The 24,921-nt window shown below is 47.8% G+C and overlaps 1 protein-coding gene across 8 annotated transcripts; it reads left to right on the forward strand.

Annotated features, from left to right (window-relative positions):
* Positions 1–25: 25 nt before the first annotated feature.
* SLC31A1 (solute carrier family 31 member 1) lies at positions 26–24,295 on the forward strand. 8 transcript variants are annotated; one of them, XM_086763885.1, is made up of 6 exons: positions 26–73; positions 4,751–4,833; positions 20,085–20,241; positions 22,467–22,539; positions 22,935–23,103; positions 23,761–24,295. In XM_086763885.1, exons 3-6 carry the CDS (start codon positions 20,128–20,130, stop codon positions 23,960–23,962), a joined length of 558 nt encoding a protein of 185 aa, XP_086620011.1. In that variant the 5' UTR covers positions 26–73; positions 4,751–4,833; positions 20,085–20,127; the 3' UTR covers positions 23,963–24,295. The 8 variants fall into 8 exon arrangements, with proteins under 8 accessions (XP_086620011.1, XP_086620012.1, XP_086620016.1 ...); XM_086763886.1 differs by lacking the exon at positions 4,751–4,833; XM_086763890.1 differs by lacking the exons at positions 26–73; positions 4,751–4,833 and adding an exon at positions 6,536–6,583.
* Positions 24,296–24,921: the final 626 nt, after the last annotated feature.

The following is a 24,921-nucleotide window of genomic DNA, read 5'->3' on the forward strand; positions in this document are numbered from 1 at the left end:
TTAGCGGAGGGGGCGGGGCTGGCAGCGCGAGGTTGGCGGGGCGGAGGAGCCGCGAGCTCGTGGCGGTCGCGCGGTGAGTGACAGGCGGGGGTCGGGGTGGCCTCGCGCCCCGCCGCCCCCTCCCCCCCTCGGCTCGAGGGGACCCGCGGCCGCCGCCCCCCTGCGCGGGGTCTGGGGCCGGGCCGGGCCGGGCCGGGGACGGGAGCGGCGGGGGCGCCCGAGGGGGTCGAGCAGCCCCGGTCCGGTCCGGCGGGGCCTTTCCGGGGCCTTGCGGGGCGGCCTGGCCCAGCCGGCCGGTAGCGGGGCCCCGGGGCGGAGGGAGAGGCTCCCGGGGGCGCTGCGGCCTGGCTGTGCGGGCGGGAGCGGGTTTGTCCCCAAGGTGACAGCCGGGCGCCCCGCCCGGCCGTGCGCGGTCCTTGCCCCGTACCCGCGGCTCGGAGAGCGGCCTGGCCCCGGCCCTGCCGTGCCTCTGCCGGAGGGGGCTTCGTTCCGCGGCCCGCGCGGCTCGGTGGCGCTCTCGGTGCGGGTCGGGGCCGCGCGGGTTCGGCTCGCATGCTCCTGAGTTACCCGGGGGCGACAGCGGCCGTGCTTAGCGGCCGGATACTGCCTCCGTGTTGGACATCGGAGCCGGCCCTCCTCCGGCGATTTCCCACGTTTGCCTTGTAGCTTGAGACATGTACCTCTTCTTTTTGGTTTTTTTTTTCCCTCTTGGGGAAAAAAGATCCACTGCCTTGTCCTTAATTGCAGCGCTTCAGAACCGGATGATGTTCAAATGCAGCGGAACTGAATGCGGGGGAGAGCAAAATGGCAATAAGGGTTGAATAATTTCCTGGCTTTGGATATTTTCTGGCACCGATCAGAATTCTTTTAGGATGTTGGAAATTACTTTTAGGACGTTGGAATCTGAGCACAAACCTGCCAGGTCTGCTGTAATTCGGGGGGTTGGTTGCAGTGAGAACACAGCATGACTGGGATATCAGTGGTTTGAGTTCTAAAGGAAAAAGACTAAGGGCAGTATTAAATAGCTTTTTTTCGTTCCAGAATGTGTGATTATTTTAGAATGAAACCTGCAAAAGGTCAAAAGCCTTGTTGCTATTTAAAAACTCCCACAAAAAATGCACACACGTAATGGTTATACAGTGGTTTGATATAAACTCCTAATGGGAGCAGGTTGTTCCTGTCTTGATGTGGCAGGCGGACATGAACTTCAAATGGGAGATGCGGTTCCTGTGCTCCTTAGATGAAGAGACAGTTTGTGGCTTTGTCTTCCTCTGTATTTATAATCACAGAAGGGATTGGGTGGGAAGAGGCCTTCCAAGGCCACCCAGCCCAACCCCCCTGCCAGAAGCAGGGACATCTCCAACCACATCAGGTTGCTCAAAACCCGGCCAACCTGGCCTGGAGTGTTTCCAGGGATGGGGCATCCCCCACCTCTCTGGGCAGCCTGGGACAGTGTAAATTTCTATCAAGTTAGCACTCAAAATACATTTTTTAAACAGTGAAGACCTTTGTGGCCAAGTCCTAGTGTTGCACTTGAATTTAGGTTTTTTTTTTTTTAGGTACCGGTAATGTTATGTCTGCACCCAACCTTTTTTTTTTTTTTAGTACAAAGTTTAACTTGGACAGTTGGAAGGAGAAGCATAACGGTTCTGGGACAATCAAGGATTCCTGTCCTGTGAACATCTTAGTTGAGAACCCGATGTGCTTTCCCAAAGTGGGATTCAGCACTGGCAAGTCTTAACGTCAGTGAAGCGGGTCGGTAGCTGGTAGGAGCCCGTACTGCAGCGCTCCGGCAAGCGTCACATCTAAGCTCTGTCTTACCCACTTCTCATTTTTTTAAATTTAAGTTTTGTTCATAGCCCTCCTCTGCATTTGAGTTTGCAGTGCCTTGTGGCTTCACGTGAGTTCACAATCCTAAACCCAATTTTTCCTGTTAGTGCTCAAATGCTGAGCTTCAGAATGCTTAATGGTGTAGCATTTTGTGCAAAGGTGGGTTAAACTCTCTTCACAAGTATTTATTAAATTTACTTTTAGACCGTTTGATCTTAACTTGCCTCTGCTTGAGCCTGGGGTAAATGAAGCTTTTGCTGTGTTTTTAATGAGTAACACTATGGGATCTTATAGGGTAAGCTGATGTTCAGTTTAATGGTCCCAGTTCATATAATTTATGATGTAATATTTCCCGAGGCTTTCATCAAGCTTTGGATTATGCAGGACTTTTTTCCCACCCTTTATTAAAAAGGGGGGCACTGGAAATGATGTGTAGACACTGCGATTTAAATGCACGTTGGCTTCATAGCAGTGTGGATGTGCTGCTGAAGGTGACTGCCTTGCCGCAGGATACACAATTAAACTGATGCTTTTTGCTACAAACACACATTTTTTTCAGTAAGCAAGTTTTTTCTTTTTCCACTCCCTCCTCTCCAAAAAAAAAAGAATTGAAAAGAATAAAACTAGCAGGAGTTGCAGGCTCCCACACAACTTCATACTAAGAACTGATAAATTTTGTGTGGCTACTTTCTACTGAGATTTTACTGCCTGTTGGAAGTTACAGAGAATTATTTTAATTTTTTATCAGATTTCTAATCTAGAGCAGCTTTTAAATGAGGCTGAGAATTAGAATAATGTCTGCCAGTAGAGAGGAGGAATTAAATGAGCTTTCCAAGTCACTTTTGCGTGTTTGCTTTTTTATTTTACAGGTGTAGTCCCTGCCACTTGTTTTGGTTTAGTGAGACACTCTGTCCCTAAACAAAAGCGTAATGCTTGAGAAGGGAAGGTGTTGCGGATAGTAGTCTTTAGCAGCCTTCTAGTACAAATAGATGAGAAGATCTGCCGTATTCACACGGTGAGTTTTGGGTCAGGGTCCTAAGGAGCTTCCTTTCAGCTGTCCTGTTTCCCAATCAGACATTGGGTCAGAGAGAAGACAGAACTCTTCATTCTTTGAACAAAATAAACTAAATGAAAAAAATGGAAAAAAATGAAAATATTTTCTTTCCTTTTTTGGTTTCTGCATTTGCTATAAAGATTCCTCTACCCAACCGGAAAATGTCATACCTCTGCAGCCCTGCCTTCTCCACCCTTGGCTGAAGGTCACCCTGGAAGTTAGCAGTGATCTGCACCAGAATTTTGTGAAGTTGAGCTGAAGCAGACTGCCGGTGTGAACTTCTCCAGAAGTCTGCCAGGAAATCACTGGGACTCCTGGCAATTTTTTCTTAGGGAAGGATGAAAAAGACTCAATCTAGTTTATGTTGCTTTTCTCTGGAAAATCCAATCTTAGTTAATCTACTCCATTGCCTTTTGTTTCAATCTAATTTTCTGGAAATGTTCCCAATCAAATCCCAGGGGACTTGAGACCAATGATTTTTTCATTAACCTTTTTTTCATCTGAAAGCTGGAATCTACTAATGCAGAGAATAATGGGACTAGTTATTATAAACAAATTAAACTCCTGTTATGCTGCACTACAAATTAACTTTCTAAAGCCTTTCATTTGTTGGTCCTGGATTTCGACTTTTCTTTCAGCCAATCTAGAAATGCGAGGCTGTGATGATGGAGCTGTTGGAGAGGGTCCAGAGGAGGCCACGCAGATGCTGAGAGGGCTGGAGCAGCTCTGCTGTGAGGCCAGGCTGAGAGAGCTGGGGCTGTTCAGCCTGGAGAAGAGGAGGCTCCGGGGAGACCTGAGAGCGGCTCCCAGTACCCAGAGGGGGCTGATAGGAAAGATGCTGTAGATCACAGGTCAAAATGTTGGAAGCGATTGGGCATCTTCTGTTCTCGCTGGATGCTCGGCACATCCTGATACCAAGCCTGGAGAAGCTGGGAGAAAACTAGGGAAAGAATACAGCTGTTCTGCCGTGAAAGTAACAGCGAGTGCACCAAGGTCTCTCCTGAGACTTTGTGAGTGCTACTTCACTTTAACAAAGTCTTCTTTTCCCACACATGCTCCTTAGTTACCAAGAATTCAGATCCCATTCTTCTGATAAAGGTACATGAGCTTGGAATTTGAGCTTTATGATATATTTAGCTGATCTTTTGGCTGACTTGGATAAGAGAAAACCTGACAGTCTTGGCTTTTTTTTTTTTTTAAGACTTAATGTGTATGTTCTTGGGGGAAGGAGTGTGTATGGTAAATAGACTTTCAGACTTTTGTTCATGTTAGAGATAATTTAATTGGACTTGGATCTGTAGGATTACACAGTACTTTCAGGCCACCTCCAAGATGCAGTGCACTTCCAGAGCTGACAGGCTAATGCTTGTTAGCCAGCCGGCTAGCCTGCTCCTTGGTGAGCTTGGAAAAGCAGCTGTTTGAAAGGAATATGGCTTCAGCCTCCTGGTGGAGACGCTCCTCCCTGTGACCCCGCCTGCTCCTTGTCCGAGTTCTTTCGAACACTGAATGTACCCTGTGTGGGAAAACCGGAGCAGCTCTGTGCCGTCCCGGGGCGGGCTGAGTGCCTGGCCTCAGTGCGCGGTGCAGCTCTGCAGCTCCCCGCAGCTCCTGGCTGGGTTCCTCCGTATTGTGTCTGGTCGGGGGCTGCGCTGAGAGGCAGGGATCCGATTGATCGGTTGTTACCTCAGTTAACTTCTGCTCTGAAAGACGCTGTGCTGAAGAGGGCTCATGACATACTGCTGCAGCTCAACTGCGTTTTCAAGCTCGCATCCTTTACTTGGGAAAGAAAAACGCTACGAAATGTGGAGCAGACTCAAAGCCGACTCCCTCCCAGCAGGCAGGTGATCCCGGTTCGATCTCCTCCAGCCCTCGGGAAGTGACTGCAGCGGCTGCTGTCAGTGTAGCGCTCCGTGGGAGGGCAGCGAGATACCACGCGCCTTTCCGATGTGGTAAGTCAACCCTTGTACGTCACAGCGGTAAGGGAAGTAGAAGCGCAAGCTCCTGAGGAACACGCTCAGCCTTGGAATACTGTGGAAGTGAAATGCAACCCACAGTGTTGGTGTGGTTTTCTCAGTTGCCTCTTTTATGGTCCCCTTGTTTGTCTGAGCTCCAGGTCTAATGGATTTGACAGGAGACTGGGTCATGGTTTCTGACTCCTGCCGGGGGAATTTTATACAAATCAAGTTACCATTGGTCTCGGTGCCCTTCGTTAACTGGGGATAAGGCATTCTCTCACAAGAATGTACCGAACCTTAATGTTTAAAGGTGGTGTCAGGTGAGACTGAAGGATGCTGGAGGAAAATGTTACAAGTCCTGTCAAATTGCAGCCTAAACAATTTAAAAGGAATATAGTTGGGAGTTTTACAGCTGCCCTCATGTTCCTGCTACAGGTTTGATTGTACCTGTAAAGCCATTTTTGTGCTGCTCTCTTCATACAGGACATAAACACGGAGTAGTGTCCTTGGGCTCTAAGATGTCCTGCTATATGGATAGTAAAGCCGCTTTATTCTGACTGTTTTGCTTTTTTGGTAAGATGTAGTAGTTTAAAAAGCCTTTTGGCAGTAGCATGACTTTCCTTAATTTGCTGAATTCTTTAAGTAAAACCCTCCAGTACGTCATGATAGTGGGATCATGTGCGCTGCTTGCCAGTTGATCCCTTTTTGTGCAACTCTTGCTTTTGATCTTGCTTGAAACCACTCCCCCACAATAAGGGCGCTTGTGTTGCAGAGCACAGTGCAGCTCTACGTCTTGCACTTTTTCTCCTGTGTCACATTTTTTCCGTAGCAATTGCTGACACCAGCTTTCCGATCGGAGAGGTCAGAGGGCCAGCTACCCTGACAGGATTAGTCTTTTACGCATTGTTGAAGAATTTCTGCACAATTTATGGTATATCTGTGGTGTTATTTTTTACCACCCCCCCAAGCCCCGAAAAACTGGCCTATAGCTTTGAAAATGTCACATTTCTTCGTTATGGGGCAGATACTAAAGGAAACTAAGCTTGCTTTGTGATAATATCCAAAAGCAAGCAGAACACTAATTTCTCTGACAGAGACATTAATGTTTCAAATGTGTTTTGTGTAATGTGTTTGAAAGTCATCTCTGCAACACACGCAATCAGGTCAGAGAGTTCTAAAATCTTGGATTTTTGCAAAGATCTCATGATGAAGACTCGGGAGTTACTTTCGCTATTACGTGGACCTTTTTGTGAGCATCCCAGCCCTCGGTCTGCTCCTGACGACTGGCTTATGCCTCAGTGGGCTGCATAGTCCGAGCAGTAAATATTTATCTTGGGTCATATGAAATCTTTGGCTGTAACAATAGGGATTGTCAATATTTTGTGAGGGATGGTTTCACCTGAGTAGAATGTAGAAGTCCCTGCTGTTTCAGCCCTTTACCTCCATTTTGCGTAGCTAGGAGAAGCTGAGTATAAATATTTCCCACTGACCACACTGCAAGTAATGGGTCTGGTGTGAAATAGGCTGCACGTCGGGCAATAAATAGGCTTAAATCGGAGTAAAAGTGATCATAGCCAAATCCAAGCGGTAGTTAATGATTAGCCTTTGATATAGATAATGATAGGTGTTCTGCTTGTCAGCATTATCTGAAAGTTTAGAAACTTTGATCCATCTCAGACTTGCTGCCTGTTCGGAGCAGACTGCTCTCCTGGAGGCAGTAGATGGAAAACGTGTCTCTGGAATAGTGAGTACTCAGCTTTTTTTGGCTCTGAATCATTTCTGCTTTGGATTAGCAGGTCTGTGACAGTCCCAGGGTTTGAAAGCTAGATGAAAAAGGCGCTGTTCAAAGCTTTTTCTCAGAGTAGTTTGTTGTCACTCATGACTAAAATAAAAAAATTCTTGACCGCTACTTGTTGTAGCTTTCCATGACCTAGAGGTGGTCCTGTCAGAAGAGGGTCTTGAGGCCAAGGCTCTTCCAAAGGCAAGTTCCTTCCTAGAGAATGGCTTGATTTGATAGCCCTTTCCTGTTTCTTGATATTGCGGGAGATCTTCTACCTTGCTGAGCTGACAAAGAGGGATTGTATTTTGGTGTTTCCAAAAGTGAAAATGTAGAGGTGCTCTGTTCTGTGGACTAGGGCTATGAATTTGTTCTCTGAATTCTTACAAATTTTTGCATGACTACCTGGAAGCTATTTATACATCACATGTTCCACGCTCTTGCTGTTATCCAAGATCATGGAGCAAGAATAGGAAAGCGCCTCTGGTGATGTGTGTTTTGGTCTTAGCCGTCTGCCGAAACGGAGATCGACTTTCTGTGCTTAGTTAAAAACACAGTGGAATGGATTTTGCTGCTGATGACCTATGTTCTACCTTGTATTTTGCTCAGAAACAGCTTCAGGCTTCTCAAAACAACAGGTGTGTTGCACAATTGAAGCACAAAAGAATTTGATTCTTAGCTGTGGTAGAACAAGCTTTTGTTTTGAGGGAGAGTCATAGGTGGTGATGCAGAATGAAATGAAGACGCATTCATTTCCCTTCTGCCAGGGGAGAAACCTAAGTATTTTTCTAAAAGTCGATCTTGCGAACTATTAGGTCTTCAGTGAAAAGCCTACATTTAAAAGGCAACCCTGTCATGCCAGAGTAGAGTTGGAAGTCCCAGTGTGTTCCCGTAGGAGCTGACAGCAACAACGCGCGGCTATTGCGGCAATGTCTGGCACAGGCTGGAGCGCGGCAGCGCCAGGGAAGGTGAATGGTTGAGTGGCCACCTTAAAATACTGCGTCTGCGCATGGACAGCATCTAAGGAGTAACTGTAGACAAACTACTACTTAAATATGAAAAGAAAGGAGTGAAATGTGCTCCTGGGATTGTTATTCAAGGAAACTTTCACATGTGGCGGAAGCTAATGCACAATGAAGATGTTTTTCTGTGATGAGTGTGTGGCAGAGCTGGAGATGGAAAAATGTGTATGAATTGCTTAAACCAGTATGTCTCGTATCGGATGTGTGGAATGGGTTCCTGAAACTTTATTGACAAGGACTTCTGGAGGGTGGTTCGCTTCTTGTCCAGATTCTCAAGACATACCTGAAAGTCACTTCAGAGCTGGCACAAATGTTGCCTTTCCTGAGCTGAGTCTGGTTGTGATGTTGAAAAACAGGCAGAGGGGGAAAATGAGCTTACTTTCCACGTGTGCAGGTTTGTGTCAATGGCTAGGTTGTTACCAGCTGATCCATTAACTTAAAACGATCTTGGTTACCACTGCGCTGCTGTGCCTCAGGCATTGCCCGAGTTCACTGAGGGAAGATTCTCTGCCAAAGGATTCGCAGGATTACATGTTCAAGAACAGGAGCTTTTTAGTTTGAGTGCAGGATCTGGACCTGGGTCCATGAATGATGACCTTGGTCTCCAAAGCACACAGCAGCTCCTCACCATCTCTGCCAGAACTGCTGATGCCTTGATGCGTGCAGGTTATCACACTACGCGTGCAGCCGTTGCGCTCAGGGAGGTGCTGACTGGGCAGCCTGTTCCCGCTGAGCCTGCTTGGGCGGGGAGGTTGGACTAGGTGATCTCAGGAGGTCTCCTAAACCTCAGCGGTTCTGGGACTGAAAATCTTAACCACAAGTCCTTCTGCAGCGACATGTGGAACAAGGGCAAGTAAGGTGAAATCTGGGAATCTTCTGTGAGTCTTCTGAATCATCTGTGTTGGTGGACTTCAGGCTTCCCTTTATGAGGCCTGTAATAAACTGATGACATCCGTTTTATTACCCGCAGCGTTAGTTTTATCTACGTGAGACAAAGGTATTTATGATGTTGCTACATGGCACCAGTAATCCTGCACCGGTACTAAAGGCCGGGTGATGCACTTTTAGAGCACACTGAGTCTCGTTGCATTTTTGCAGCTGAGGAAATGTCTGCTTGCTTACTTGCGAATGCGCTTGCTGACTCTGGTTTCATTTTGTGTCTCCTGAGTTTTACAGTCTTACAGGACTTAAAGCTAGAAGGCACCATTTTAAATAAACGTGGTCAGAGCTGTTTGTACTGTTTAGCCTGGTATGTGTCCTTCCCACTTCAGCAAACCATGTAACAACAGTTTATCAGATATTAACTTGAAAGTACAGCTCCGTACCGCATGGACAGAGCCGCCCTTTCTGTGTGGGACGGGCCGGCTCCTTTTCATACCTACCAGTGCTGCGGGTGGCGCGAACCTCCAGGGACCTGCACGGTGAATTAGTGAGCGCGATGAGGAGTCTTGTACACAAAAAGGTATTTTTCATTTTAAGATTTAAGTTTTCCCTTCATTTAAACAAAAGTCTGTTGTAGGTAGAATAGTACATGCTAGAAGCTGCTCTTGATTAGGGCATATAAAATAGGAAAAGGAATTCTTCACTGGCCTGGCTTTTCTAAGGAAGCAGAAGTTGTCTGATCTTGCAGGATGCATATTTTGCAAGAAACAGTTCCAAAGTTTTTGAAGAGTATCTCAAGGCTCAGGACACTGTCCCACGTTTTCCTCAGCGTACGGTGAGGCAGCAGGATGTTTCCTGCTCTCTGGCCGTATGGATCACATCTCCCTGGTCGCCATTCCTGCGCTCGGTTGTGCGATGTCTCTGCAGAAACCACCACGGAGGATAAGGAAGTATCTGTTTATTCAAGAAGTTACATAATCTTGGAAAATACAGGTCATGTGGCGCTTTTTTCTGACTCCTCTTCCCCACTGCTGTCCTGTTTCTCTCCCCTGGTAAGAAGGAGCGTTAGGCAGCTTGCTTCAGCTGAGAAGTGAGCGCTCAGCGGTTTCAGTGAGAGGATCCTTCGGTGATTTCTGACTAAACGTCGTGCATGGTAAGCAAACTGCACTCAGCTATTCTGGCATGCCAGCAAGGCCTGTTAAGCCACTGGGATTTAAACCATTCCGCCTTATCTCTGCTTAACCCCAGCACAGTCCCTGGGGAAGGGGACGCCTTCACGTTTCTGCCCCCTGGATGCTGAAAACACCCTGACTATCGGGGTGTTTTGTGGCCTGAGTACCTATGACTGTGTTTCAGTTTCATACCCTTGATGATCTAAGGAAGAGAGATGAAGCTATGATAAAGTGGCCTGCCAGACTGCGGTCATGGGATAATTGCTTCAAAAGTCTCTGACACGCACAAGAAGTGCTGAAGAAGTCCTTCTGTAGATGCCTCCTGGGAACTGCCTTTGATGGAAACTTGTTAGCACTAGCTCAGAATTCACGCTGGTGCTGGGTATAAGGAGTTTTGGCGTCTGACATGCTTTTGTAGGAGCCCTTTAGCCTGGATGTTTTATGAAGAAATTGTAACGTAGCATCCTCTGTCAGTTTTGGCATCTCTAACACCATGCTTTTCTCTCCAGATGAGTGTTTGAGTCAGCTTTTGTACGGCATCCTCTGCTTTGAGTGCGGAGGGACTGGCATTCACTCCTCAGGTCTTGCATATTCTGAAGTGCCTCAATTCTGCTGCTCTCCAGAAACTTCTGTGCTCTTGACTTTCAGAAAAGGGGGATGCCTGTCTCATCCAACGAGCCAGAGAGGAAAACAATAAACGGTGCAGAGCAAATACAGGGTCTGAAAGGGTAGTGGTGGAAGAAACAGAGAAATGAAAACAGGGTGGGGAGAAATGCTGCTCATGTGCAGAACAGAAGAAATTGTGCTTCTGGTGGGCTTGGGCATGGCAAGTTGCTCCTTCTGACTGCCAAAGTCACGGGCCTGCCGCAGGACTGATCTGCTGTGGCTTTGGCACCCGGTATGACACCTGCCTGTCCTCTTCTGTGCCCAGCGAGAGGAGCTGGCTGGCGGTCGGTGCTGTTCTGTTGGAGCTGGAGCAGGAACGTGAGCAAGGGGAAAGTTTTGTGACACTCAGATGAATAGGCAAACTTTGAACTGCTGAAGAGATGCTAATCACCTTTTAATTGGTACCACCTTTGTCACTGGTCGAGTTGTTGCTGATGTAGCATCTCACCTTTCTGAAGACTGACAGTGTTTTTTGGTGTTTGCTAGCGGTAAAGAAAACAACTCACAGTTGACATGTCTGTTCCTGACCTCCTGCTTCTGGTCGGCGGGTGGGCAGCTGTGGGCCAAGCGAGCTGTGCTTTGTTCCCTGAGCTGCTCGGGTTATTGTCCCTCCGGCTGGGGTTGTCAGGGACGGCCAAGGGTGGAATGTGCTCAGATCCTTTGAAAGTGTCCCACTGGGGACTTCAGGCTCCAATTTGAGCTCACTCGGGTTGAAAGTACTCGTGTTTTATCAGGATGGGAGCAAGTCACTGCTGCTGCAGTAGCGTGCTCAGTTCACCGCGTTCCTGACATGTGTTTCTCCAGATGTGTCCTGCCCGGCTGTCCCCTTGTGTGGATGAGCCACGCACGCACAGTTCACCAGCCGTCCTCAGCCTCGTGACAGCTTTCAGCCTCTGTCCATTGCCCAAAAATAACTCCCTGGAGCCACGCTTCTGTAACAGATCTGCGCTCAGCAATGTCTGTGAAAGAGACGAGCACAGGGCTGCGTTTTGCAAGTGTTTGCGGGAGCTGCCAGGTCCAGTGCCGGTGTCTTTGCCAGCATCGTGCCCTTTCTACCCTCTTGCATTTGTCGGGGCAAGGACTGTGCTTTATTTGCAACAGCACAAAAATGACGTAGTCAGATGTACCCAGTGCTGTATTCTGAGCCCAGAAGCCTGTCGCACACCTTCAAAAACGTTTTCAACAAGCTGCTTCTTACTGTCCCACTGCGCAGGGGACAGCAAGGAGCAGCTTGGTGCTGCCGCGCTGAGAGATGGCCTTCTTCTCTCACATCCTGCTGAGAGCGGGGCAGCCTGGAGAGCACGTGTGGGCGATGACCCCAAGATTTGGCCCAACATTTGGAGGCATGGATCGGTCTCGAAAACTGCAGTTCTTCTCTCAAAGGCAAACTTTCTGTCCACTCATCTCTGTGGGAATGTGTCCAGGATTCTCTCGTAGATGGGGGAGTTACTACTGATTTCTGTACTCATGTAGCCCTTCCCTGCATTGCTGGCCTAGAATTTGTGAGAAAGAGACAAGCCAAGGAGCGATGACATTGGTTCTGTCACCTCTTACCTTTAGTCAGTGTGGTCATTGTGGAAGTAATCTTACCTGCTGTACTGAGGCAAGGACTGAGAGATGCCAGCACAAGGGGAGGAGCAGGATAGTTAAGTTGGAAGGGACCTACAACAATCGTTTCTTCTCATGGCCAGGTTGTAGCTTGGTGGAGTCTGGGACCTTTTGTGAGACAGTAGAGGGTCACTCTTGGATCTTGATGACAAGCTTCGTATTCCAGGTGCTTGAACTTGAGCTGCACAGGTTGGACTTCTCTAGCAGAAATGAGGTTATGTCCTGAAAAACATTGGCAAGGACTCCTCAGTGTTGCCACACTTCTCAGGAATATCCTTCATTTATTGCTTTTCCATCTCCTGTAGTTTCACTATGGCTGAGCAAAAAGCTTGTCTGGAGCGAAGTCTGTCTGCTGCTCAGCCTGCCTGTCTCACCGTTATTTTCTCCATCTGTACACATCTCTCACCAGCATTTCCCAACCTTTCCTCCGATGTTACCTGTCTCACAGTCTGAGGTTTTCTGCTCTGCAGGATTGTTTTCTGCTGCCTTTCACTTCATTGGGCCCGTTGGTAATGACGTGGGCTGGCATGATGCTCTGCTTCATGAAGTTCAGTGCATTGTCCTGTAAAGAACAGTCTGTCCCTAGTTATTTTTTTTTTCTTGTTCAAAGATTCAGAGATTTCCTGAGGAGTCTGCAGAAGCTGGAAGATTAGGAATGACCTTCTCCTTGAAGGGAAGCAGATCAAGCAGGGCCTCTAACAGAAGGTGACCAGACAAGTTTTCTGTGAAAATAAACCCCATCAAAGGGACGTGATCGTGGCCATGCTGAGAGGAAGGGCTCTGGCCCCTCCTGCAGTAACGGGCGCTGTGCTAAGTGTGTGTGACGAGCTTTGCCTCGGTTACGCAGCTGAGTGCTGCTTTGGTTCAAAGCAAAGGGTGGGACCTTCAGTGCTGAACCAATGCTGATACTTTTATCAACTTATTTTAATCTTAATTTTAATTAAAAGTTGATTAATGTCTGTAACTACGCTGAGCTGCCAAATAATGTTGTGCAACTCTAGAAAGCCTGTGTGAGCCAGCATCTCAACTGGAATCCAGAGTCTGAAATTGGACCACGTTTTTTTTTGCTATGCCCGTGGTTGTGATGCCGTCCTTGCATGAGGAGGGTGCAGCCTGGCTCGTGGGGACAGAGCAGCCCTATCATGAAAGGGACAAATGTGTATTGGTACAAGTGTGGAATGTGGGAAAGAAACACAAGGATTTGGTAACAATAAACTAAGCAAACGGTGGCAGCCAGGAGCCCTGAAGGATGGAGGTTTGCTGCTCAGATAGGTGTGAGAAGATGGCAAAATGACTCCACGTGGCAGGGCTCTGTTGTGATGCTTGCAAAGACCCACCGTGCGTTCCCCCAGGCGCCGAGGAAGGGCCGTGTACTGGCAGAGCCTGGTTATTGGCCCCAGCCGTGTGATCTGGCTGTGCTGCAGAGAACCTAAGCTCAACTGTGGCTTAATCCTTCACCCCCAAACCTCCTGCCTGGGTGGCACGGGGCTGTGCTCCGCGCTCTCCCCATGTCCTGCCTCTGAGTCGTCAGGGTCCGTCTTGGCCTGGATTAGTACTGTCAGTGGTGGGCACAGCTCATGAAAATGGAGCATTTTTGATGTGCCGTGTTCTCTACTGTCACCTGGCTGTGCTCTGATGGTTCCAGCCTGAGACCTTTGATGGAGGTGATGACAGAGGATCAGTTCTCCTGGCCTTCTCCCCTCATGAAAAACTAACAGCCCTGTAGATTACTTTTAAAAGCCCATTCTTCTGCTTGTATCATGCCTGATGGCTGAGGAAGAGCTGGTCTCTATGTGCTGCCAGCTTGGCTGCGTCTGCCTTCTAGCGTCCCCGCTGACTGCTTCCATCTCTGCCTGTCACAGTCTGCCCAGACATTGTCCCCCTTCGAAGGTGAACACAAGATGATGTCTGTTGCCCTGCTCAGCTCTTTTTTGCCCATCATTCTCCACTCCCTGCACTCCACCCTCTGGCTGTCCACCCTCAAGCTGCTCATCCTCCAAAGTACCCTTCTTCCAAAGCTTCTGAACCCCAGAAGGAGCAGAGCCTGTATGTCTGTGTAAGCAGCTGGGCTGTATCCCTTGTGCTTACAGGTGGTGAGGGAGAATGTGCCCTGTCACACAGTGTGTGTTGCTCCGCTGATCCGGCTTGAATCGATTTGCAAGCTTCTGTGCTCATGGACAAAACCCAGGAAATACAAACTAACGCAGCCTGACAACCTAACCGTCTGAATGTACTGGAGCTCCTCTCCCGCGTCGTTCCCTTAGCTTTCTTGCTCTTTATCCAACCCTTTCTGGTGTGTTGAGCTTTTAGGAAGCCTTAAACTTCTGGGCAAGGATTTTGGTTGGGACATTAAGGTGGTGACGCAGTACCAAGCCAAGCCACGCAGTTCTGCTGTGACCTTACACGCATCCCTTAAATTCTTAATGTAGCACTAAGAGCTCCTTCTTCAGGAGTTGCGCAAGGGGAGAGCAGAGGTGTGCAATTCAGAGGTGTGCTGGGCACAGCACAGTCCCTTGTGCGTCCCAGTTCCAGCCTGGGGTTGCTGAAGACGTGGGAGACCTCTGAGGGGAGTTTTTGCCCTGGAGAGCAACAGCGTGTGTCTGTAAAAAACCTCGTATTACGTTACTGAAGGATGATCTGTTTGTTCCTCTATCTTTAACGCGTGTCGGTAGCTTGACCCAGGAGGGCTCTGCCTGGCCTCGCCGGGCGCTCCTGCAGCGTGAACAGGCGGAATTGGTCTGTCCCTCAGCGCTGCCCTCCAGCAGCTCTGCAGCTAAGCTGGGATCCTGGGGGACTCGCAGCGACTCTGCCTGTGTGGACAGGAAGCAGTTAAAGTTGTCAAGTTTACCAGGAAACTGAGTAAACTAAAAGCAGTGCTTAAGTCTCAGACCATTCAGTAGAGACCGCAGTTGGAGCCAGGGAACAGTGCTGTAGTGTCTGCAGGCTCCCTGCCTCCCCTCCCACCGCCGTTTACAGCTCTTTGAAAAAAAACAAACCAAAAAAAGGACTGGGCTTGAGACCACAAGCTTAGAGCCAGCGGAGTTCAAATAGTCTGCCAGCCGGACTGCTGTAAGTAGAGCACTGATAACTTCGGGTTGCCTTTTCCGTTCCTCACGTGTTTTACGTGTAGCGTTCCTCTGCGTCGGGCAGGACAGACATACGTGATGTGCAAGCAAGAGATCTCTGCCTTTCCCTCTCGCTAGTGTTCATCTTTTTCCCTTGAATTTCTCTGGGAGCTTTCATTTTAATTCTCAGGAGATCTTACCAGATCTTTTTCATGTCTTGTTCAGGAGGAGAAAGGGTCCCCTTGGCCCTGTTCTTGCTGCTGAAAGCCTGGGTGGAGAGACCCTAGGTAAGAGTCGCTCCAGCTGTGTGGAGACCGGAGTCTGGAGTTCTGTGCAGGAGCCAGCCCCGTCGGCACGGCTGGCGCGTTTGCTGCCGCTGCGCGCTGGGCCACTGCGGCGAGCACCGTCTCTGCTGAACAAGGAACTAGTGTAAAGGAGACTGAGGAGGTGTTTTTTAAGACTCTGGTCCTTTTGGGCAGAGACAGCGGAATTAATTTTATTTCTTGCTTTTTCAGAACGGGCATGGGAAAGATGAGGCACTGTTTTGAAGGGAAGTGTTTGCTGCCTCAGTGGGCATTGATTTAATTGTTAATCCTGTTAGACTTCTGATTTGGAAAGTGGCTTCACTCCTCTTGAATGTGTCTTTAAAGAAGCTCTGTTTGCACACCACGTTTCAGACCAAGCTGACTTGTGACACTTTCTGGGAGCTAGGCCGATCCTTCCCATCATCTGTCCTGTTTCTGCGTGTCCTGTGCTTGTGCATGAAAAGGTGGATCTCCCTTGGGTGTCTGGAATGCTGTTTGCCACAGGAAAAACTCTGTGATTTACTGTGGAGTGGCAGGATTCTGGATTAACTGTTTCCAGGAGAGAAGCAATAGACTGGGAAACTGTTGTGGAGGGGATGTGTAATGGCCGTTGTCTTACGGCTGAGTCCTGCTTGAGAAGACCGCTTTGTGTTTGGCATCTCACCAGGTTCAGCTCGTTTACCTGTTGTTTCCGTTTGCACTGGCATAAGACACCTGACTTTCCTCCCCTTCTGTGTGTCCTGGAGTCGTCGACGTGGCTTCTTTGTGTGTGTGAGACGAGGCGGTGCTGGTTAAACGCTCCTGGAGGGTGCGAGTAAGTCCTAATGCTGAACTTGCACTAACGGATCCTGCTCCTGGCTGCACGTCTCCCTGACCCAGCGCGGTTTGCTGCGCTGCCGAGGTGGCATTGCCATGGAGGGACAGAAATCTTTATCTGAACGGAGCCTGCCACGTGCTGAGGCCGGTCCTGCACAAGGTGATGGCTTAAAGTCAGAGAAGTCCTGTGCATAGCCCTGAGTCTTGCTGTTTTCCGCTAGAATTTGCAGGGTTGTGAAGTGGAGGCTGTGGCTCCTCTGACCTGGGCTGACAGCACCGAGAAGGAAAGAAACAGGCCCTGGGGAGAGTTTCCTCATACCTCTGTCCCACCTTGTTTGTTAGGCTGCTGCGGAGTACAAAAAACCCTGTGTTTGTGCGACCCTGGTAACGGGGCAGCATCGAGGCAGGTGCACCAAAAGGTCTGTGCCCTTCAGGTGTGCAGACGCGTCGAAATACCTGAGCCTGCTGCGGCTGCGGTTTGTTCAGCCCCCCTCTCCAGGGCCCGCTTGGGAATCCACGCCAATGCCTCTCCTCTCTGTGCAAACACGTGGAGCAGGCAGCGGTCAAGTGACCCGTTCAGACACAAATACCTGCTGCTGAAGTGCTGGGTTTGTGCAAGACTAAACTTATTTAAAGAATTTGCTATAATAGAAACTTGTGTGTGTGTATTTTTCCCTCCAATTATAGAGCCTGACCTGTTAAAAACAGCGCCCTTTTCATGAAACACACAGCTCCGTGTCAGTCAGCTTGTCTCCTAAGAGTCTGTGAAAGCAAACCAGAGATTTGCAGCTTAAAATACTGCACAGCCATTAACCTGTTGTGGCTGCTGTGTGCTGGGTATTGTTTTTCACCCCAAGGCGCGGGTAGAGACCTCCTCAGTTGTAACTCAGAGACAGCGTACTGGGGTGTTCCACTGGAAGTGATTTATTTTTAAACAGAAGCTCATCCACGCGTTGGGTGCCTTCAGTAACACAAAGACAGCTGACGTGGCTCACTGGAGGTTATTTCCTCTTATGTTACTTAATATCCCATCCTTTTCAGGAGCTCCTAAAACGTCTTTCCGTGTCGGGTAACTGCAGCAGGGGGTTGGGTTTGGCCTTGGAGCACTAGCATAGCAGGGTGGGAAGGAGCTACACAGGTGAGCATCCAGCGTGCTCTTCATAACCTGTACCAAGACTCTGCCCGTCCGCATGCAGCCACGTGTGAATACTTGTGGGAACAGAGAGTGCAGCACAGCTGTCTGATATTGAAGAATTTGAGCTATGTCCTTGAACACCACTTGCTCAATAACAAAAACCAGCAATTAGAACAAGATAAGGAAATACCAAAGGCAAAAATAGTAAAGGCAACTAAAAATCTGTAACCAATCCAAATGAAGTTTAAGGCGCGTGAACAGTATATTGCTACCAATTGAATTAGATGATTAAGCGCGTGCATTTCGCCTGTAACTTAGAAAAGATACAAAAGACTTATGCTGACGGACAATAAGGGTCTCTGGTACATCATCCACGAGGGTCCTGTCGTTATTGCAACAAATACTGACCTTGCTGGTCGTTAATTCACTGGAAATAGCTAGAGAATGCATCCCGTTTCTCCCTTTCTGAAGACCAGTGCTGGAAAATCAGTGAGAAGCTGGACACAACCCAGTCACAAAGGGAGGTTTTAATCTCGTAAACAGCCATGGCTTCTGGGGAGCAGATTGGAACCTGCTGAGACTGGCGGGAGCGTGAAACCCTAAAATGAATAAATGATTGAACTGGACAGTCGTCACTAGCGAGAATGTTGCATCCAAAGCAAAAGCAGCTGTAAAAGTGTCAGTCAACTGAAAGAAGAAGAGGAAGGAGAGAAGATTTTGGCTGGGGAGGAGAGGAGGTTCTTACGTTACTTCTTTCCTCTTGCGGCACACTTATCTTTGATCCCGTGGTGTAAAGCACTTTGGCTGTTCTTCTTTCCTTGCTGCAAAAGACGATTTGAAGTTTGTGTGTCTTGGCAGTGAATTGGTTTCCCAAGTGTTTGTAATTTGGCCTTCGGTTGTAGTGCTCGAACATTCAGGCTCTGGAACAGCATATCGTCCAAGCCCTGCCGAATGAAAATCACACCGTTTGTTCTGCAGGTATCCTTGGGTAACGCTTTCTGTGTCAGGTAAGCTGCTGCTTGCATTAGTTTATCTCTTTTTTCCTTCCCTCTGAACATTTTTCTGAGCTGCTTTTCTAGCCTGAATGTTTAAGCACAAACTGGGGGCAGAGTGAGCTAAAAAATAACAGCAGAAGTATGGAGAGGGGATACATTCTGCGTTTAGCCAGTGCCGTTAGATTGTACGACAGGTTAACTCCCCAGGGAGTTACTGTGAAGTTGTCTAATGCAGTAAGAGACTGGGCTACAAACTTCATCTGCCAGAGGTGCAGAAAATACCCGAGCTGTGTGTTGCTGGCGTAGCTTCCACCGGCTCACTCGGGTGCGTACAGGTGCTGACTTCCATTGTTTAAGTCTTTGCAGGATGTATTAATTCTTTTTCTTGAGTTCTTCCCCAGCACTGCTGACTTAGTTTCCTTATCTTCCCCAAATCTTTACCTTCTCTCATTGCTGTTTTGATGCTCCCAAGGCTGCGCTGGCAGGCGTGTCCTGGGCCACAGCCGTGTCGTGAGGTCGCTGTCACAAACCGAACCAGCACCACCCTCAGCTGGTTCCCCTTTGGGGGTTTGTTTGCTGTGCTGCTTTCTGTTTGGAAAGCTCTTCTAGACTTTCATTTCCCCTTTCCAATCTAAATATATTCATACCTATCTGTTCAAGCACCATGTTGTCTTTTAGCATAAAAAGCCATTTTTTTCCCAGCTGTAAACACTCCCGATGACTTATCTGGAAGGAAGTACATCTCCTCACTTTGAAAAAAAAAATAAATCTGGTAAAGTGTCTGTACTTTGGCTTCTATTTCACTTGGTTTTACTTGAGTGCTGGACTAGACTGGGAGGGTACAGAGTATTCCAGACAGACTCTCGTACAGCGCTTACTTATCTTCAGTGGTGTCTCACCTGGACTGCGCTAGGGTTGCCTTTGCCTGGCTCTGTCGCGCTGATGGATGCTGCTGTTTCAGGACTGACTGGTATTCCCAGGTTGTTTTCTCTCCTGTTGCTGTTCCCACCTGGTGACCTTTCATTTCACACCAGAAGTTGTCGCAGGTTCCGTCTCCCTGGGGTGCAGAGTGCAGAAGCCGTGGCCACATCCAGCCATGAGGAGTATTTTTATTTTTAACGTAGCGTGTCCAGACATACCTGATTTGCAGTAACCAGATCAGGGATTTTGACTGGTTTTTTTGAGTGTTTCTCTCATTGTGTGTAACGTGATTAGAGGGGAGATGTGACAATGCAAAGGTCATGGAAATGAAATTGGATGGCCTGTGGCTATTGCAGACCTTTGCCTGGTCATAGGCCTTGCACCACCTAACATAATTTCTGAGTTAAACATGTTCCCAATAAAATGCATAACTGTCAATTAAGAGAAATATTGTCATCTGGTCCTTCAATATATGCAATTTAAAATGGGGCTTGAGATGTTTTTGCCTCTTGCATGACTCCAATTGAGAAGGGACTTGGGTTTTTTCCTCTTACAGATAAGAAATGTTCCTTTATGCTGAGCGCTTGTCCCCGTGTGCTGCCTCAATCGGATTAGGCTGCCTTTCTGGCAGGAGCGCTTTGGCTGGTGCAGCAATATGATGATGTAAAGCTCGGAGCGATACACCTCCTTTAAATTGTGCTCCTCGCCTTGCTGTGTGCTTTCTGTAGTCAGAGTGCAGGACCGTGAGGATGCTGCAGAAGTTTATCCACAGGCAGCAGCTCTCAGTGCCTTAGAGTATTTTCTGTTGCAGTAGCAGTAGAGAAACCATGTTCTGTTTAGAAAAGTGATTCTTACTGGTTTTTTTTTTGTTTGTTTTTCAGGGTCCCATTTTTCTACGTGCCTTTTTGAATAACTGTTGTAAAGATGTCTCACAATCACCCCATGAACAGCTCCACGTTGCCAACCACGCATCCTCCTGAACACCACCACTCAACGGCAGCCCCAGGACACGGCCATGGATCTGACATGATGATGATGGTAAGTGGAGAAGTCATTGTTACCCTGAGAGCTTTTCCTTGTCTGTGGTTCAGAGTAACTTGTCATCTTAAAGAGTATGCTCTCGAGAATCGGAAACTGAACTTAGCTGTGGAAGGCGTGAATCGGTGCAGTTAAAACACAGACCCCATTGTGGCTCTTCCAGAACGTAGGAGTGGCGTGAGGTGATATGCAACACGAAATGTATTGCAGAGCTGGAGGTCCTTTAGCTAAATGGTCTTTTCTTGCAAAAACCTTTCTAGCAGCCACCCTGGTGTCTGCTCTCTAGCCAGCTAAAGGCAGAAATGCAAAGTAAGCATTTTCCTGCAAGAAATGGAGATGGATGGGGTTCTCCAGGCTGTTAGTGTTAGCAAAAGCCGTAACCGGCACTGAGAGGATTGCACGCTAATGATGGACTGTGCTGACCTGCAGGCGACCAGCCTCTGTGCCCTTTTCCTCCTGAACTTTAAGTACGCACTCAGTTTGGGGAGCAAAGTGCTACCAGGGCTCTTTGCCACGTTGGCGTTAAGACTGTGTTGGTCCTGAATCCTGCTGCTCTAGCTAACTTTGATTTAAACGAGTTCAGACTTGTGCATGCTGGCATCACTGAAGCTTTGCAGAGATCCTGGCCAGAGTTTCCATGGAGATGGCCATAAGATCTGTGTTTGTGTGTAGCCAGTTCTAGGGACTTTTTCAGCTTTTTCTCCCTTTTCTAGATACTTTTGGAGTGAGTTTCAGATTATTAAAACATGACGCTTTGAAAGGAGAGAGCATGCATCCCATTTCAAACAGGAACGTACTCAGGAGTGCGTTTTGCAAGCCTTCAGTTAGAATTTGCCTGCCAGCCGTGTGCCCCGAAGCAGTCATCAAGAATCACTGCTTCTACTTGTACTGCAAACAGCATCATCGCAGGAGAAGAGAGAACTGTTCTAGTGAACAGCCTTCCCCTTGGTGAACACGGCCCAGTACAAAGCCCAGTAGGGCTGGTGGAGCTTGCAGTCTGGCATTGTCACTGATGTCTGTATGAAGCCCTTCGTGTAATCTAACAGCTAAGTAATTGGCATTCCCTGATCCATGACTTTCCACGCCATTTCTTTACGAGTGCCAAGTGGTCTTATCTTCAATGGATAGTTACAGGACCTGCCTTACCCTGCAGCTGAAAATTGTGATTAATTGCACAAGATTTTGAATTAACATTGCACATAAAACTGTCAGAGAAGGAAGTCAATAGGTATAGCATCTTAGATAACAGACTGAACATGTTTTAATATACGTGTATCCCGTTCTTCACTTGCACCAGATAACAGGCTGTGTTTCAGCTGTGGTTTCTGAACTAGGCTGTAACACTCTTTGGTTTGGGTGGTTTTTGTTTTAACTGTAAAAATGTTAAATTCATGAAAGGAATGGAAGTACTCTCTAATTGATGTTTTATAGTCATTTCTGCTCTGGGCTGACGATGAATGCTGATGGATGCTGAAATTAACCATAACTCTGATCTTCAGCCAGTAACCTTAATTCAGCAGTGAGGAGAGTTCAAAGAGGAGTTCCTCTAGTTTAGTGGGCTCTTTACATGTGAAAGCATTGTATGCAGCTGTGGTCAGGACATGCTAAACTGCCATCTGCTTACCTGGATGGGAAGATTATACGAACTCCGGCTGGCCAGGGCGTCACTGGTGTCTCCCCTTCCCACAACATTCACTGTGCAGGTTCAAGAGCCCTTATTTGCACCCAGGGGAAGCTGTAGTCTGCTGGCACGGTGCAGGGTGGGACCAGAGGATCCAGCTATACAAGCCCTTATCCGTATGAGGTCAGGGTGGGGACTTCTCCCAGTGCCCTGTAGCCCAGTAGTCGTGAGGAGGCAAGGATGAGCTGCACAGGCATCCCCAGTCCCTGACTACTTCTGATGCTGAGAAGAAAAGCAGCTCCAAAAGCAAGGAGAAGGCGCTTTTCTGTAGCAGGTACTGTGTAGAAAAGTGCCTTTTGTCCTGGAGCACTGCCTACAAGAGCTGCCCACTAGAACTGGAACCTGGAGCATCGTTAGCCATGCCTAGCTGTGCGTGTTACACTAGATTTACTGAAGAGTTTGAGTCTGTCTCATGACCAACTGAAATGATCCAAGTTCTTGTCATAATACAAAAACCTTTGCTAAATCTTGTTGTGAGCTCCATCTCAGGATGAGCTATTCAGGCTCATCTTGATGATCTTGATGTTCTTTATGTTTTGGGCAGGCAATGACTTTCCACTTCAGCTATGAGAATGTGCCATTGCTGTTTTCTGGACTTATAATCAATACTCCTGGAGGTTAGTAAAACTGTCTTGTCCAGTCCAAACAAAAAGTTGGCAATTGATGAATGTTTTGGGAATTACCTTGCTATTTATACCAAAAATATGCAGGCACACTGTGTTGAATCTGTTTTAAATGGCATCTGTGGGGTGGAAGAAAAAGGAAGGTGTTGGTGAATTGGAGAATTTGACTGGTCTTACTAGCAAAAGTGATTGCTGTTTCACTTCATGGGTGAAATTCCAGTTAGTGTATGGATTAAATTCACATTTACCGTCTGTACCTGTGTGCACAGTGCCCAGCCATAGCCTGTGCAGTGCGACGTGGCTGTTGGATCACACAGTGCATCTTCTGATATGTTTCGAAGCAAACGTCTTTTGCTACGCAGATACAATAACGTTTCCTCTTTTGTCAGAAATGGCTGGTGCTTTTGTGGCCGTCTTCTTCCTGGCCATGTTTTATGAAGGCCTTAAGATTGCCCGAGAGTGTCTGCTCCGTAAATCCCAAGTCAGCATTCGCTACAACTCCATGCCAGTGCCAGGTCCCAACGGCACTATCTTGATGGAGACGCACAAAACTGTTGGGTAAGAATTTCCCTTCATTCTAAGACAAACTTCTTCAGCAGCTGACAAAGGTGAAAAGTGGGACAGAAAAGGCTTTATGCAGCCAGTTTTAATCTGTGCAAAGTATATTGACTCCCAGTTGGGACAATGCTTGGCACTGGAGGACACTGTGCTTGAGTCACTCGGCCAGCCTTTAGGATGGGGGACAAAAGGAGGAAAGCAGCAAGGAGCTTGTTTTTTTCCCAGAGCAGTAATGAGCACATTTGGGGAGGTCCCAGAAACAGAATTTGGGTGTTACAGCCAGTACTCTGACAGAAAATACTTAGGATCCTTCTGCTGACAGGTAGTCAAAGCCTCTACTAGAGAAGAAGCCATTCTGCTTATTGAATGCGAGGGTAAAATAAACTTGTAGAAGTCTGTTTTCTCAGCTAAAAGTTCTGCCCTCCCAGCAAGCACCATGCTTTCTTTGTTATCAGTCAGCTCTGTGGGGAAAATCTGTGGGACAAGTGACAGATGGATGCAGAAGTTGATGTCCAGCCTGCTTTGTTATATTCTCTGCCATTTCATGCCCACCTTGCTGTCCTGTCAGCCGAAGAGCTAGGTTTTCTCTTGGGGGATGTGCATTTTCCCATCTGTGTCTCACGGGTGCTGACTGTTCTTTGGGTTTTGTGTTCTCAGACAGCAGATGCTGAGCTTCCCTCACCTCCTGCAGACCGTACTGCACGTCATTCAAGTTGTGGTCAGTTACTTCCTCATGCTGATCTTCATGACGTACAACGGATACCTCTGCATAGCTGTGGCGGCAGGGGCAGGGACGGGTTATTTCTTCTTCAGCTGGAAAAAGGCAGTTGTTGTGGATATCACGGAGCACTGCCATTAACACTGGATGCTGCCCAGAAGCCTCTCCGCCCCCGTGCTCTCCTGAAGTGCAGCCATCATGAGGACTGGATCATTCCTAAGCTGAAAGAGAAACAATATAAAGAAAATCAACTGGAGTTCACCACAAGTTCCTAGCTGGAGTGTAGGGATGTGAGGAGCTGGGGTGTGCTGCTCCCCCTTGCTGCAGGCTGGCAGCAGGGCTGACTCTTGAGGGTCCCATGGTAGCCATTTTTGGCTAGGATTTGCTTTATTCTTAGATTATGCTGTGATTGAAATTAGTTGGCTGACAGAAATGTAGAAATTATTCTTTATATATAAAAAAAAAACAAACAACTTTTATTTTTAAATTGTAAATGCTCATCTGAGAGGGTTTTATGAATAGTGGGTAAAGATCAATGTGGCCAGTGGAGCCTACGTGTGTGAACAGCTATTTTAATTTTACTTTTTTTCGATGTGTACATAATGCCGGGGAGAAGATCTCCCAGGCATTGTGGCTTTTGGGGCCAATGACACCTTCTGTTGCAGAAGGACTCAGCCTCTGAGGAAGACTTGGTGCTGCACATCAGACGCACCCAGGTGTGTCCTGGCAAGGGAGTACGTTGACATAAATATGTGACCCGTGTGCTTCAGGGGGTCTAGAGGAGTCTGTCTGCCAAGCCCATCAGAGTATGGTGAGTGTTGTCAATCTTCTGATGTATCCAGCAGCTTTACTCAGCTTCCAGTGATAACGTCTGGATTTGGCTGCTTTCACTTCCCAATCATGGAAATATACGGACAGACAACAATTGTGTATTCACAGGGCAAAAAGGTTTTACTTCATGTTGAATTGCACCTGGATGGATCTAGAGCTAGACTTTTCGTTTACTAAAACTAGTTCTGTAAATGAGGCAAGAGCTAAACAATGATTTCATGACACTAAAGGTTAAGATGTCTGAAGAGGGCGTTCCTTGGTTGAGATGA

This window comes from Chlamydotis macqueenii, chromosome 20 (assembly GCF_036417535.1).
Source record: "Chlamydotis macqueenii isolate bChlMac1 chromosome 20, bChlMac1.mat, whole genome shotgun sequence".
Taxonomy (NCBI): Eukaryota; Metazoa; Chordata; class Aves; order Otidiformes; family Otididae; genus Chlamydotis; species Chlamydotis macqueenii.